At 35.5% G+C, this 17,533-nt stretch overlaps 1 protein-coding gene across 1 annotated transcript; it reads left to right on the forward strand.

Annotated features, from left to right (window-relative positions):
• Positions 1-198: 198 nt before the first annotated feature.
• On the forward strand, positions 199-17,529 carry cdr2l (cerebellar degeneration-related protein 2-like). The gene is made up of 5 exons (XM_068727916.1): positions 199-596; positions 2,786-2,898; positions 13,956-14,104; positions 14,486-14,650; positions 15,485-17,529. Exons 1-5 carry the CDS (start codon positions 518-520, stop codon positions 16,419-16,421), a joined length of 1,443 nt encoding a protein of 480 aa, XP_068584017.1. The 5' UTR covers positions 199-517; the 3' UTR covers positions 16,422-17,529.
• Positions 17,530-17,533: the final 4 nt, after the last annotated feature.

The following is a 17,533-nucleotide window of genomic DNA, read 5'->3' on the forward strand; positions in this document are numbered from 1 at the left end:
TACAACTTTAAATAAACAGATTTAAACTCAAAGTCAATTAGGCTCACTAATCTGGGACGATGGAGTCAAACCAGTGTTTAAACGCAGCAATAACACAACCAGTAAAAAGGCAGAGCAGCAGCAGCAGCAGCAGGGTAAGGAGTCAATCTAGCATTTCCGACAGCACCTGAACGCAGCAGCATCATTGAGCCACTGAGCGGAGAGCGGGCGGCCGAGCTGCTCATCACAGACCGATGAGACGAACAGAAGAACCAGCACCGTGGCGGTCTAACAGCAGCTCTGCACACCGTTTCATTCCAGGTGTGCAGGTGTGAGCGGCCCGATCACGTGGGTTTGGTTCACATCCATACGCGGTCCAGGAGGCAGGTGCGCTGCCGGCGCGTTCGCCTCAAAGGGCTACTCACTTGGGGAGGCTGCGCCGCCGCTGTTTGTTGTCACTTCCGCTCGAGCATGCCCGTGAATTAGCGGATCACATCTCCGGAGAAGAAGAAAAAGAAGAAGAAGTTGATCAGCTTCGATGCTCCGAGCAGGAGGGATGGAGGAGTTTGTCACAGAGGAAGAGGAGCCGTGGTACGACCAGCGGGACCTGGAGCAAGGTGAGACCCCACTCCTCCTGTCTTAGGGTGGGTGTAACAATGCCCCACACACAACCACTGGTGTTCTGCCTCGGCTTTTCGGATACATGGATGCTGGAGGAGGGGGGGGGGGGGGGGGGGGGGGTGGATGGAGGTTGCATTCACTGTAAAAACACATTTCATGCACGTGTGCACGCGCTGTGACAACTGTAAAGCCATGTCTCTGTCTGTCTCTGCATCTCGAATCCGGATCTGCGTCTCTGCTCTCTTCCTCTGCCAATTATTTTGATCTTGTCAGTGATGTTTCCCAGAATAGTCCTGCTGCCTGTCTGCCTGTCTGCCTGTCTGTCTGTCTGCCTGTCTGAGTGAATATTGTTTCTGTTTCATCTTCCTTCTCGCAGGGTCACATCTTACATCGCAGCACTCCTCTCCTGCTCGTTTCAATCTATCAATCATTCATTCTGTTGTGTTGTGGGGACGCACTGCTCTTCTGTGGGGAGGCATGATTTATGTTGTTTGAGGGGGGAAATGCAGAAAACAACCTGAATGTTGTAGTTGTTTGATCAGAGATTTATTTTTTTTGTGTCTATTTTCCAGCACGAAACAGACCAGCAGTGATGCTTGTGACTTTAAATGAACAAAGCAAAGGCAGGAAATCAATGTGAAGTGCCTTTCCCCTGATGCATAAAGTGATGCTCTGTGTTATCAGCTCTCTCAGTAACGACTTAAACGGATGCACTTTCATCCGGCGGTGCATCTCAGGAGAGATGTGTGTGTGTGTGTGTGTGTGTGTGTGTGTGTGTGTCTCTCTCTCTGCAGCGCTGGTCTCAGCATCACCCCCATCCCCTGATTACCTGCTGACCCACTAAAGCAGCTTTGCGTCTCATCATCTCGCTGTACATCAGACGGGCAGGTGTGGCGCCATACTGCCTGTATCTCATCTCAGCGTTATTCAGCATGTCCAGTCAATAAGCCCCCCGGTTGATCTGATTAGGGAGCCCCAGACTAGACCTCCTTAGTCGGGGATCAGAGATTCCAGGCTTTGGGGTCAGATCGAGCTCACGGCATCCTACGTGGGCTCAAAGCCGGGGCAGGATTTTGCCCCAGAAATGCTGCTGTTATGCAACTTCTCGGCGGCCGGCTCTGGGATTCGGTGACCCCTGTGTTCATTATGATCTGGCAAACATATGAAGTGTGTCTGGGCAGATGGCGGCGTGGTGATGTCATGTCTGTGTCATCCTGTGATTGAACGTGAGGACAGTCGTGGATGCGGGCCATGCCTGTCTTTGGACCTTTGTGTCATGAGGTGATATAGGTTGTTCCCTTCAGCACTGCCTGCTTCTTGCTCCCCTCATCCGTGCGCACAATTCTGAAATTACATAACTAAGACTCGGCACGTGTCGGCCCCTCAGGAACCCGGGGGGGGGGTGTGAAGGCTCACTGTGCTCACACACTCAGCTCATTATCACTCTGTGTTTCAGAACAGAGTTCTGTTATCGGTTCTGCAATGTTGAAACAGGAAATGATTACAGCGTGTCCCTGTCTCCCTCGGCCGTGTTGGAGGCAGATGTAACAACGCAGGCGTGTGATGATACTTATGAAGAATATCAGATAAAACAGAGGGATCCCAGCTGCGTACAGTAACAGTGAATCAAACACACGTCGATGCATGTGTGTGTGTGTGTTCCTGTCATTGCTCACAACACTGCGGTGGTAAAACACTGCTTTCATGTCCATGCTTTCATGTCAGTAATGAGTGTCAATGGCTCTCTGTTCCTCCCCGTGGTTCCACTCCTCTAGTGCCGTGTTGTTGTGGGCTCCAAGTGTGCAGAGCCAGCAGGATTCTCCTCCTCCTCCTCCTCCTCCTCCTCCTCCTCTTCCTCCGTCCAGCGAGGATTCTTTTTCACCAGAGGAGATGAATAATGTACGCTTCAAGCTGTGTTGTAAAATAACAGCGTCTGTGGGAGGGTGGCTTCTGTTGTGTTATCACTACTCAGACCCCCCCCCCACCCCCCCCCCCCCCCTGACTGACTGACCAGGAAGGGTTCAAATGTTTAATGTGTAGCTCAGCTGCAGTGAGTGCTTCTCCTTAATGCATTTTGAAAATTGATCCTGGACACTATGCGGTGAACTCCTGCGCTTGGCAGACTCCCCGCTGTGCGTTGTTCACGTCTGTTCACGTCTGTTCTTCTTTCTTTGGTTCCTGTCAGACCTGCACTTGGCAGCCGAGCTCGGCAAGACCCTTCTGGAACGCAACAAGGATCTGGAGGACTCCCTACAGCAGATGTACATCAACAACGAGGAGCAAGTGCAAGAGATAGAGGTACGCTCGTCCCACATATCGCAACTCTGCGAGCGCATGTTTCAGCTAATTGTTGAAACGCTTGAAGCACGGCAAGAAGAAACAGAAATAGCAAGAAGGACAAAAAGTGTTTATTTTGTACACATGAGAGGATATGCGAAATTCCTGGATCTCTCTCGTCTTCACAGCTCAAAGACTTCTCATTAGTCACAAGCCATCTGAGGTGTGACTGTCTATCTATCTATCTATATATATATATATAATATATATATATATATATATATATATATTTATATGTACATATATATATATATATTTATATATTAAATATATATATATATATATTTATATATATATATATAAATATATATATTTATATGTACATATATATATATATATATATATTTATATATATATATATATACGTACATATATATATATTATATGTACGTATATATATATTATATATATATATATATATTTATATGTACATATATATATATATATATATATTTATATATATATGTAAATATAAATATATATATTTATATGTATATATGTAAATATAAATACATATATTTATATGTATATATATATATATATATATATATATATATATATATATATTTATATGTACATATATATATATATATATATATATATATATATTTAATATATATATTAGTGCTGGGCAACGCACTATACTATGACTTTTTCAACAAACTATATTATGACTTTTTTCAACATACTATACTATGACTTTTTTATGACTTTTTCAACATGCTATACTATGACGTTTTTATGACTTTTTTCGTCATGCTATACTTTTGACTTTTTTCAACATGCTATACTATGACTTTTTATGACTTTTTTCAACATGCTATACTTTTGACTTTTTTCGTCATGCAATACTATGACTTTTTATGACTTTTTTCAACATGCTATACTATGACTTTTTTATGACTTTTTTCAACATGCTATACTATGACTTTTTTCAACATGCTATACTATGACTTTTTATGACTTTTTTCAACATGCTATACTATGACTTTTTTATGACTTTTTTCAACATACTATATTATGACTTTTTTCAACATGCTATACTATGACGTTTTTATGACTTTTTTCAACATGATATACTATGACTTTTTTATGACTTTTTTCGTCATGCTATACTTTTGACTTTTTTCGACATGCAATACTATGCCTTTTTTATGACTTTTTTCAACATGCTATACTATGACTTTTTTCAACATGCTATACTATGACTTTTTTCAACATGCTATACTTTTGACTTTTTTCAACATGCTATACTATGACTTTTTTCAACATGCTATACTTTTGACTTTTTTCGTCATGCAATACTATGACTTTTTTAGGACTTTTTTCAACATGCTATACTATGACTTTTTTTATGACTTTTTTCAACATGCTATACTATGACTTTTTTTATGACTTTTTTCAACATGCTATACTATGACTTTTTTCAACATGCTATACTATGACTTTTTATGACTTTTTTCAACATGCTATACTTTTGACTTTTTTCAACATACTATACTATGACTTTTTTCAACATACTATATTATGACTTTTTTCAACATACTATACTATGACTTTTTTCAACAAACTATATTATGACTTTTTTCAACATACTATACTATGACTTTTTTCAACATGCTATACTATGACTTTTTAATGACTTTTTTCAACATGCTATACTATGACTTTTTTCAACATGCTACACTATGACTTTTTATGACTTTTTTCGTCATGCTATACTTTTGACTTTTTTCGTCATGCTATACTATGACTTTTTTCAACATGCAATACTATGACTTTTTATGACTTTTTTCAACATGCTATACTTTTGACTTTTTTCAACATGCTATACTATGACTTTTTTCAACATGCTATACTTTTGACTTTTTTCGTCATGCAATACTATGACTTTTTTAGGACTTTTTTCAACATGCTATACTATGACTTTTTTTATGACTTTTTTCAACATGCTATACTATGACTTTTTTTATGACTTTTTTCAACATGCTATACTATGACTTTTTTCAACATGCTATACTATGACTTTTTATGACTTTTTTCAACATGCTATACTTTTGACTTTTTTCAACATACTATACTATGACTTTTTTCAACATACTATATTATGACTTTTTTCAACATACTATACTATGACTTTTTTCAACAAACTATATTATGACTTTTTTCAACATACTATACTATGACTTTTTTCAACATGCTATACTATGACTTTTTAATGACTTTTTTCAACATGCTATACTATGACTTTTTATGACTTTTTTCGTCATGCTATACTTTTGACTTTTTTCGTCATGCTATACTATGACTTTTTTCAACATGCAATACTATGACTTTTTATGACTTTTCTCAACATGCTATACTTTTGACTTTTTTCAACATGCTATACTATGACTTTTTTATGACTTTTTTCAACATACTATATTATGACTTTTTTCAACATACTATACTATGACTTTTTTCAACATACTATACTATGACTTTTTTCAACATGCTATACTATGACTTTTTTCAACATGCTATACTATGACGTTTTTATGACTTTTTTCAACATGCTATACTATGACTTTTTAATGACTTTTTTCAACATGCTATACTATGACTTTTTTATGACTTTTTTCGTCATGCTATACTTTTGACTTTTTTCGTCATGCTATACTATGACTTTTTTCAACATGCTGTACTATGACTTTTTTCAACATGCAATACTATGACTTTTTTATGACTTTTTTCGTCATGCTATACTATGACTTTTTTCGTCATGCTATACTATGACTTTTTTCAACATGCTATACTTTTGACTTTTTTCGTCATGCTATACTATGACTTTTTTATGACTTTTTTCAACATGCTATATCATGACTTTTTTCAACATGCTGTACTATGACTTTTTTCAACATGCTATACTATGACTTTTTTATGACTTTTTTCAACATACTATATTATGACTTTTTTCAACATACTATACTATGACTTTTTTCAACAAACTATATTATGACTTTTTTCAACAAACTATATTATGACTTTTTTCAACATACTATACTATGACTTTTTTCAACAAACTATATTATGACTTTTTTCAACATACTATACTATGACTTTTTTCAACATGCTATACTATGACTTTTTTATGACTTTTTTCAACATGCTATATTATGACGTTTTTATGACTTTTTTCAACATGCTATACTATGACTTTTATATGACTTTTTTCAACATACTATATTATGACGTTTTTATGACTTTTTTCAACATGCTATACTATGACTTTTTTATGACTTTTTTCAACATGCTATACTATGACTTTTTTCAACATGCTATACTTTTGACTTTTTTCGTCATGCTATACTATGACTTTTTTATGACTTTTTTCAACATACTATATTATGACTTTTTTCAACATACTATACTATGACTTTTTTCAACAAACTATATTATGACTTTTTTCAACATACTATACTATGACTTTTTTCAACATGCTATACTATGACTTTTTTCAACATGCTATACTATGACTTTTTTATGACTTTTTTCAACATACTATATTATGACGTTTTTATGACTTTTTTCAACATGCTATACTATGACTTTTTTATGACTTTTTCAACATGCTATACTATGACTTTTTTCAACATGCTATACTTTTGACTTTTTTCGTCATGCAATACTATGACTTTTTTATGACTTTTTTCAACATGCTATACTATGACTTTTTTCAACATGCTATACTATGACTTTTTATGACTTTTTTCAACATGCTATACTATGACTTTTTTCAACATACTATACTTTTGACTTTTTTCGTCATGCTATACTATGACTTTGTTCGTCATGCTATACTATGACTTTTTTCAACATGCTATACTATGACTTTTTTATGACTTTTTTCAACATGCTATACTTTTGACTTTTTTCGTCATGCTATACTATGACTTTTTTCGTTTTTTTTGACATAGTTTACTATGACTTTACTGAATTGCCCTGCAGCTTTAAATTCAGTTAATTCAGGTTAGGGGTTAGTGAAATAAGACACAATATTATATTTTCTCATCTTCTAATAAGAGATTTCTGTGCAGCTACTTTGTCTGTGGTTATTGAAACCACTTGTTTCAGATCTTATTCTATTCTCTGTTAACATCATTGTTGGATAGTGAATTAATGTTAGGATTCTGATCATATTGGGCTCTTAGATCGTTTATTATCTGTGACTTCATTTTGGATGTGAGTGGGTATGTTAGGTACATTTAAAAAGTCATAGTATAGCTCTGATTCATCACACTGGATTGTCCATCTAATGAAGTAGATGCACAGGATAGGTAGAGCTAATGTAGCTGATGTATTGTAAAATGATTATAAAACATTTTCATAATATGGTATGCCATTAAAAAGTCAGTATAACATTTTATAAAAAATGTCACAGTTTCAAGTTCTTTATTGTCATCTGCAAAATTTCAAGAATACATTGTTGGCAATGACAGTATTAGATCTAATGCTCCCACCAACAATGCTTATGAAGTATACTGTTTATAAAAGGAAAACACACAGGTGCAAATGGAAATCTAAGATAAAATAGTGCAAGTTTAAATATTGAGATGCAATTTAACATATGTTAAATGAAAAGTAAAATATATTTGTGATAGAAAGTAATTGCAAGTAATTAGTGAAATAGTAAGGACGTATTTCCTGTATAAACGGTAACATCCTGTTGGCCGTGTTGTGACACCACTGGGTGTAGAAGTCCTCCATGGATGGCAGCTCCGCCCTGGCGATGTGCTGAGCAGTGTTCACCAGCCTTTGTAGAGCCTTACGGTTTAGAGGGTTGCAACTGCCACAGCAGGCTGTGATGCAGCCGGTCAGGATCCTCTCGATGGAGCACCTGAGAAGTTGAAGAGTATCCTGTAGTCCATGATAAGCCTTCTCAGCTATTTACATTTCTTGGTTGGTTGTTGTTGATGTTGTCATAGTATAGTATGTCATAAAAGTGAAAGAAATAGTTAATAAAACATTCATAATACAGTATATAATAAAACTGTCATAGAATGTATTGAAGATGTCATAAATATATGATATTAAGGTCATAGTACAATAGATCATTAGTAATGTCATAAACAAATGTAATAGTATGTAATAAAAAAAGTCATAATATAGCATGTTGAAAAAAGTCATAAAAAAGTCATAATATAGAATGTCGAAAAGTCATAAAAAATTCATAATTGAAAAAAGTCATAAAAAAGTCATAATATAGAATGTCGAAAAGTCATAAAAAATTCATAATATAGTATGTTGAAAAAAGTCATAAAAAGTCATAGTATAGCATGTCGAAAAAAGTCATAGTATAGTATGTCGAAAAAAGTCATAGTGTAGCATGTTGAAAAAAGTCATAAAAAAGTCATAGTGTAGCATGACGAAAAAAGTCATAGTGTAGCATGACAAAAAAAGTCATAGTATAGCATGATGATAAAAGTCATAATATAGCATGTTGAAAAAAGTCATAATATAGCATGTTGAAAAAGTCCTAAAAAAGTCCTAGTATAGCATGTCGAAAAAAGTCATAAAAAAGTCATAGTGTAGCATGTTGAAAAAAGTCATAAAAAAGTCATAGTGTAGCATGACGAAAAAAGTCATAATATAGCATGTTGAAAAAAGTCATAAAAAAGTCATAATATAGTATGTTGAAAAAAGTCATAAAAAAGTCATAGTATAGCATGTTGAAAAAAGTCATAAAAAAGTCATAGTGTAGCATGTTGAAAAAAGTCATAAAAAAGTCATAGTATAGCATGTTGAAAAAAGTCATAATATAGCATGTTGAAAAAGTCATAAAAAAGTCCTAGTATAGCATGTCGAAAAAAGTCATAGTATAGTATGTTGAAAAAAGTCATAATATAGCATGTTGAAAAAGTCATAAAAAAGTCCTAGTATAGCATGTCGAAAAAAGTCCTAGTATAGCATGTCGAAAAAAGTCATAAAAAAGTCATAGTATAGCATGTTGAAAAAAGTCATAATATAGCATGTTGAAAAAAGTCATAAAAAAGTCATAGTATAGCATGTCGAAAAAAGTCATAAAAAAGTCATAGTATAGCATGTCGAAAAAGTCATAATATAGTATGTTGAAAAAAGTCATAAAAAAGTCATAATATAGTATGTTGAAAAAAGTCATAAAAAAGTCATAGTATAGCATGACGAAAAAGTCATAATATAGCATGTCGAAAAAAGTCATAATATAGCATGTTGAAAAAAGTCATAATATAGCATGTTGAAAAAGTCATAAAAAAGTCCTAGTATAGCATGTCGAAAAAAGTCCTAGTATAGCATGTCGAAAAAAGTCATAAAAAAGTCATAGTATAGCATGTTGAAAAAAGTCATAATATAGCATGTTGAAAAAAGTCATAAAAAAGTCATAGTATAGCATGTCGAAAAAAGTCATAAAAAAGTCATAGTATAGCATGTCGAAAAAGTCATAATATAGTATGTTGAAAAAAGTCATAAAAAAGTCATAATATAGTATGTTGAAAAAAGTCATAAAAAAGTCATAGTATAGCATGACGAAAAAGTCATAATATAGCATGTTGAAAAAAGTCATAAAAAAGTCATAATATAGCATGTTGAAAAAAGTCATAAAAAAGTCATAATATAGCATGTTGAAAAAAGTCATAAAAAAGTCATAATATAGTATGTTGAAAAAAGTCATAAAAAAGTCATAGTATAGCATGTTGAAAAAAGTCATAAAAAAGTCATAGTGTAGCATGTTGAAAAAAGTCATAAAAAAGTCATAGTATAGCATGTCGGAAAAAGTCATAATATAGCATGTTGAAAAAAGTCATAAAAAGTCATAGTATAGCATGTCGAAAAAAGTCATAAAAAGTCATAGTATAGCATGTTGAAAAAAGTCATAAAAACGTCATAGTATAGCATGACGAAAAAGTCATAGTGTAGCATGACGAAAAAAGTCATAGTGTAGCATGTTGAAAAAAGTCATAAAAAAGTCATAGTGTAGCATGACGAAAAAAGTCATAAAAAAGTCATAGTGTAGCATGATGAAAAAAGTCATAAAAAAGTCCTAGTATAGCATGTCGAAAAAAGTCATAAAAAAGTCATAGTATAACATGTCGAAAAAAGTCATAATATAGCATGTTGAAAAAGTCATAAAAAAGTCATAATATAGTATGTTGAAAAAAGTCATAAAAAAGTCATAGTATAGCATGTTGAAAAAAGTCATAAAAAAGTCATAGTATAGCATGTTGAAAAAAGTCATAAAAAAGTCATAGTATAGCATGTTGAAAAAAGTCATAAAAAAGTCATAGTATAGCATGTTGAAAAAAGTCATAAAAAAGTCATAATATAGTATGTTGAAAAAAGTCATAAAAAAGTCATAGTATAGCATGTTGAAAAAAGTCATAAAAAAGTCATAGTATAGCATGTTGAAAAAAGTCATAAAAAAGTCATAGTATAGCATGTCGAAAAAAGTCATAATATAGCATGTTGAAAAAAGTCATAATATAGCATGTTGAAAAAGTCCTAAAAAAGTCCTAGTATAGCATGTCGAAAAAAGTCCTAGTATAGCATGTCGAAAAAAGTCATAATATAGTATGTTGAAAAAAGTCATAAAAAGTCATAATATAGTATGTTGAAAAAAGTCATAAAAAAGTCATAGTATAGCATGTTGAAAAAAGTCATAAAAAAGTCATAGTGTAGCATGACGAAAAAGTCATAATATAGCATGTTGAAAAAAGTCATAAAAAAGTCATAATATAGCATGTTGAAAAAAGTCATAAAAAAGTCATAATATAGTATGTTGAAAAAAGTCATAAAAAAGTCATAGTATAGCATGTTGAAAAAAGTCATAAAAAAGTCATAGTATAGCATGTTGAAAAAAGTCATAAAAAAGTCATAGTGTAGCATGTTGAAAAAAGTCATAAAAAGTCATAGTATAGCATGTCGGAAAAAGTCATAATATAGCATGTTGAAAAAAGTCATAAAAAGTCATAGTATAGCATGTTGAAAAAAGTCATAAAAAGTCATAGTATAGCATGTTGAAAAAAGTCATAAAAACGTCATAGTATAGCATGACGAAAAAGTCATAGTGTAGCATGACGAAAAAAGTCATAGTGTAGCATGTTGAAAAAAGTCATAAAAAAGTCATAGTGTAGCATGACGAAAAAAGTCATAAAAAAGTCATAGTGTAGCATGATGAAAAAAGTCATAAAAAAGTCATAGTATAGCATGTCGAAAAAAGTCATAATATAGCATGATGAAAAAAGTCATAAAAAAGTCCTAGTATAGCATGTCGAAAAAAGTCATAAAAAAGTCATAGTATAACATGTCGAAAAAAGTCATAATATAGCATGTTGAAAAAGTCATAAAAAAGTCATAGTATAGCATGTCGAAAAAAGTCATAATATAGTATGTTGAAAAAAGTCATAAAAAAGTCATAATATAGTATGTTGAAAAAAGTCATAAAAAAGTCATAGTATAGCATGTTGAAAAAAGTCATAAAAAAGTCATAGTATAGCATGTTGAAAAAAGTCATAAAAAAGTCATAGTATAGCATGTTGAAAAAAGTCATAATATAGTATGTTGAAAAAAGTCATAAAAAAGTCATAATATAGTATGTTGAAAAAAGTCATAAAAAAGTCATAGTATAGCATGTTGAAAAAAGTCATAAAAAAGTCATAGTATAGCATGTTGAAAAAAGTCATAAAAAAGTCATAGTATAGCATGTTGAAAAAAGTCATAAAAAAGTCATAGTATAGCATGTCGAAAAAAGTCATAATATAGCATGTTGAAAAAAGTCATAATATAGCATGTTGAAAAAGTCCTAAAAAAGTCCTAGTATAGCATGTCGAAAAAAGTCCTAGTATAGCATGTCGAAAAAAGTCATAATATAGTATGTTGAAGAAAGTCATAAAAAGTCATAATATAGTATGTTGAAAAAAGTCATAAAAAAGTCATAGTATAGCATGTTGAAAAAAGTCATAAAAAAGTCATAGTGTAGCATGACGAAAAAGTCATAATATAGCATGTTGAAAAAAGTCATAAAAAAGTCATAATATAGCATGTTGAAAAAAGTCATAAAAAAGTCATAATATAGTATGTTGAAAAAAGTCATAAAAAAGTCATAGTATAGCATGTTGAAAAAAGTCATAAAAAAGTCATAGTGTAGCATGTTGAAAAAAGTCATAAAAAGTCATAGTATAGCATGTCGGAAAAAGTCATAATATAGCATGTTGAAAAAAGTCATAAAAAGTCATAGTATAGCATGTTGAAAAAAGTCATAAAAAGTCATAGTATAGCATGTTGAAAAAAGTCATAAAAACGTCATAGTATAGCATGACGAAAAAGTCATAGTGTAGCATGACGAAAAAAGTCATAGTGTAGCATGTTGAAAAAAGTCATAAAAAAGTCATAGTGTAGCATGACGAAAAAAGTCATAAAAAAGTCATAGTGTAGCATGATGAAAAAAGTCATAAAAAAGTCATAGTATAGCATGTCGAAAAAAGTCATAATATAGCATGATGAAAAAAGTCATAAAAAAGTCCTAGTATAGCATGTCGAAAAAAGTCATAAAAAAGTCATAGTATAACATGTCGAAAAAAGTCATAATATAGCATGTTGAAAAAGTCATAAAAAAGTCATAGTATAGCATGTCGAAAAAAGTCATAATATAGTATGTTGAAAAAAGTCATAAAAAAGTCATAATATAGTATGTTGAAAAAAGTCATAAAAAAGTCATAATATAGTATGTTGAAAAAAGTCATAAAAAAGTCATAGTGTAGCATGTTGAAAAAAGTCATAAAAAAGTCATAGTATAGCATGTCGGAAAAAGTCATAATATAGCATGTTGAAAAAAGTCATAAAAAGTCATAGTATAGCATGTTGAAAAAAGTCATAAAAAAGTCATAGTGTAGCATGTTGAAAAAAGTCATAAAAAAGTCATAGTATAGCATGTCGGAAAAAGTCATAATATAGCATGTTGAAAAAAGTCATAAAAAGTCATAGTATAGCATGTTGAAAAAAGTCATAAAAAGTCATAGTATAGCATGTTGAAAAAAGTCATAAAAAAGTCATAATATAGCATGTTGAAAAAAGTCATAAAAAAGTCATAGTGTAGCATGTTGAAAAAAGTCATAAAAAAGTCATAGTGTAGCATGTTGAAAAAAGTCATAAAAAAGTCATAGTATAGTATGTTGAAAAAAGTCATAAAAAAGTCATAATATAGTATGTTGAAAAAAGTCATAAAAAAGTCATAATATAGCATGTTGAAAAAAGTCATAAAAAAGTCATAATATAGTATGTTGAAAAAGTCATAAAAAAGTCATAGTATAGCATGTTGAAAAAAGTCATAAAAAAGTCATAGTATAGCATGTTGAAAAAAGTCAAAGTATGTTGAAAAAAGTCATAAAAAAGTCATAGTATAGCATGTCGAAAAAAGTCATAATATAGCATGATGAAAAAAGTCATAAAAAAGTCATAGTATAGCATGTCGAAAAAAGTCATAATATAGCATGATGAAAAAAGTCATAAAAAAGTCATAGTATAGCATGTCGAAAAAAGTCATAATATAGCATGATGAAAAAAGTCATAAAAAAGTCATAGTATAGCATGTTGAGAGGTATAGTGTTTTGAACAATATTACAAAAGGTCATAGTATAGTATGTCAAAAAGGCTTGGTATGTCTAAATAGTGTTAAGCCAACGTATAGTGTGCAGCAGTAGTGTTGGGAAAAATGTCATAAAAAAAGTCACAATATTGTATTCCATAAAAAGTCTTGGTCTAGTTTGTCATTAAGAAATATGAAAAATGTAATTGTATAGTAAGCAATAAATCAAGTCTTAAAAATTAAAATGTCATTAATAAAGCGATGGGTCATAAAAAGGTCATCGCATAGTAAAGCTGTGTCTTTAACAAGTACCCCATGTATAATGAATACTCCAGTCTTTACATGTACCTCCTGGGAGACAAGCGTCCCTGATGTATGTAGTCACTCATCAACCCTCATCTTAAATGTGTCTCTCTTGCAGTACCTGTCCAAGCAGTTGGACATGTTGAGGGAGATGAACGAGCAGCATGCAAAGGTGTATGAACAGCTGGACGTCACCGCCAGGGAGCTGGAGATCACCAATGAGAAACTGGTGCTGGAGAGCAAGACCTCGCATCAGAAAATAGACAGGTGATGAGAACGTGTCTGCAACCAGAATCCAGCCACAGGTCACCTCCATCACGTGACGGAGGTCTTTACGACAGATTACGTCAAGTGTGTGTTTACGAACAATCCCCTCCAAGGGAAACTAGAGGACTTAACATTTTTGCTATCTTTAGCGTCGCCATAATCATAATCAGGGGTCGAAGTTCTTTACAAATCACATTAGTGGTCCTAATGCTAAAGATTTCAATGGCCGCCTCTGTTCTTTGTAAACATGCTCCTTCACAGTCTTGATGTTGCAACAGTGGCTCACTGTAGCTTCAGGAGAACGGTGTGCTCAGCAATGACGTAACAAGCTAGGAACAAACGTGTGTGTGTGTGTGTGTGTGTGTGTGTGTGTGTCTCCAGGTTGACGGGCACCATGGAGACCTTGCAGGGACAGGTGGACAGCCTGACGGCTCGGGTGGAGGAGCTGCGGACTCTGGAGGAGCTGAGGGTCCGCAGAGAGAAGACGGAACGACGCAAGACTGTGCACTCCTTCCCCTGCCTCAAAGAGCTGTGCACCGCGCCAAGGTCCCTGTCAGCAGTTCATTCTTCTAGTGCACAGCGCGTGTGTGTGTGTGTGTGCGTGTGTGTGTGTGTGTGTGTGTGTGTGTGTGTGTGTGTGTGTGTGTGTGTGTGTGTGTGTGTGTGTGTGTGTGTGTGTGTGTGTGTGTGTGTGGAGGCACTTGACTTTGTTCACACACATGTGTATGGTGCCAATACAACACAGATGATCTGATTGTTCTGCAGGACACCTGCTGGGTTGATTACAGTAAATCTCCAACATTTATCAGACCGCACTGCCCTGCAAAGGCAAAACTCAGTAATTACAGATTTGGTCAAAATGGACTTTTTGACATCGTACCTCACTATAGAAATTGTTATACGATCAAATGTATATTGGAAATTCATAAGAACTAGAAAACCCAAGTTAAAAACGAGCCGAACTAACTAGCCTAGCCTAGTCTTTGTGTTCTCAAACTCTAGTGGAAGTTGAATGTTTTGACGCGCTTCAGTCGCCTTTTCAATGACACATTTAAGTGTATTTAATTAAAGTTGATTTCGATTAAACTTGCTCATTAGATAAAATGAACAAGAAAACTGAAGATTGTCCAAACATAGAGCATTACACAAGAATCTTATGTGATCAGTAAAATACTTCATTACCAGCATAAAAGGCGTAATATTAACATTTTATCATTTATATATCTGCTGTTAGAGTTTATCAAGAGCCAGGCTGCAGTCATTAACATAATCTGATTTATTGTCGGTTTTATAAAGCCTTCAAAGAATGCCCAGGTTGGTGCACTGATTACATGATTGTGCCGTTTTTTTAAGCACAATTTGTTGACTACTTTACATCAGGTATGAAGATGGTTTCCTGTTGGCCAATCCGGGCAGTGTGGACCTGGCTGAGGCGCGCCCGGTGGACGAGGAGAACGAGCGCCTGACGGACATCGTGTCCTCCCTGCGCTCGGCGGTGGCCACGGAGCGGTCCCAGCGGGAGGGCGCCGAGCGGGAGTGCGCCGCCGTGCTGCAGGAGTTCGAGCGCCTGGAACAGCGTCTCTCAGGGGCGGAGGGCTGCCAGCTGCGGGTTCAAGAGCTCGAGGCGGAGCTCCAGGAGATGCAGCAGCTGAGGAAGTCCAGGTTGTGTCTGATCGGGGGCATGGAAGACGGCCTGGAGACGCTGCTCAGCAACGGCCCCGAGACGGACACCCCGGAGGAGGGCCTGGAGGAGGGAGGCGAAGGAGCCGCTGGAGAGCAAGGGGCCACGGGGCAGCAGGGAGGCCCGGTGAGGAAAAGCTGCAGCGACACAGCTCTCAATGCCATCTCGGCCCGCGACGCCTCCGGCAGGCGGCAGGGCAGCTACGCCATCCACGCCAACGGGGTGCGCAAGCGCGGCATGTCCATCCTGCGGGAGGTGGACGAGCAGTACCACGCGCTGCTGGAGAAGTACGAAGGGCTGCTGGGGAAGTGCCGGCGTCACGAGGAGAGCCTGTGCCACGCCGGGGTGCAGACCTCGCGGCCGGTCTCCAGGGACCCCTCCATGAAGGAGTACAGCATGGTCTGCGCGGGGCCTTCGACATCGGGGGCAGTCGCCGCACCCGCCGCCCCTCCCACGCCCCCTCAAACGCCCTCCACCCCGGAGGCCCTGGAGGGGATCAGCAGGCAGGTGGAGCAGGTGGACAAACGTCTCAGCCAGAACACGCCGGAGTACAAGGCCCTGTTCAAAGAGATCTTCTCCCGCTTGCAGAAGACCAAGAGCGACTTGAACTCCAAGAGCAAGAAGAGTCACAAATGAGCGCGAGCTACCGGGTCTAAAAACTGTGACTGTTTTGGCTTCTCGTCTTACGTGTGACCCGTTATGACGGGTGGATGCCTGTAGTCAGAGTGGGTGATTAACGACGTTAGCAGTGGATGGCTGATTAATCTCATAATGGATGAAATAGCGTTTTTTCCTGAGTGACAATAATTAGAAAGGTTTTGTTTGTCTTAGGACAGTCTAGTGTGTGACGTAGTATTTGTAATTGAGATTAACTGATTTCATTATTTTTTTTATTTATTGAAAATTAAGCCAAATAATTAACAAAAAAAAGCAGCCACTTGTTTTTAAACTAGTTACAGCATTTGAAGCATGGATCCGACTGATGAACACTAAGTGCTAAAAAAGTTTTTAAAAGCAGGTTGAAACTAAAATCACAAGTGTTTGACCGGCTTGAGTGTGCTTTAAGATACAGTGGTGTGTGTGTGTGTGTGTGTGTGTGTGTGTGTGTGTGTGTGTGTGTGTGTGTGTGTGTGTGTGTGTGTGTGTGTGTGTGTGTGTGTGTGTGTGTGTGTGTGTGTGTGTGTGTGTGTGTGTGTGTGTGTCTTGGATACGAATTCTTCAAGACAGCTGCCAAAGTGTACCGTGCATAAGTGTTAGATGGTTATTCGTTTACATGGTTTATTGTAACCGATCTGGTGGCGATGAGTTTTTACAGCATGCATTACAAGCCGCAGAGGGATTCAGGGATTTGTTTGAGAATTTCAGACGTAACATAATCGGCTCGACGCTGCGCTGCCACATTGTCAAAAGTTCTTGTAGGAGGCAGTTTATGTTTTCTGTTGATTAAAATGAGAAATGTATCAAAACACATTTTTTTTTTCCTTCTGTTAAACACTCAACAGAGGGAGGCAACAAATCAAATCCTACAGTTGAACTAGAATTTACACCGTGTGGCTGTAAGCAGACGTCTGTCCAAAAATGGCGTCACTTTAACATTTTAACCTGTAAGGAAAAAGGTCAGAATTAGCACGTATTCTTGAGTTACGGTCGTGAATTGACCCCCAGGACTCTAATCTCTTCATCCTGAGGTGTCAGGACGGAGAATGTGGACGGACGACCCGAAGACACAATGCCTCGGCGTAATAAAA

The sequence above is a fragment of the Cebidichthys violaceus genome, unplaced genomic scaffold, assembly GCF_023349555.1.
Source record: "Cebidichthys violaceus isolate CVI_PGR_0920_01 unplaced genomic scaffold, fCebVio1.0.p SCAF_40, whole genome shotgun sequence".
In the NCBI taxonomy this organism is placed as follows: domain Eukaryota; kingdom Metazoa; phylum Chordata; class Actinopteri; order Perciformes; family Stichaeidae; genus Cebidichthys; species Cebidichthys violaceus.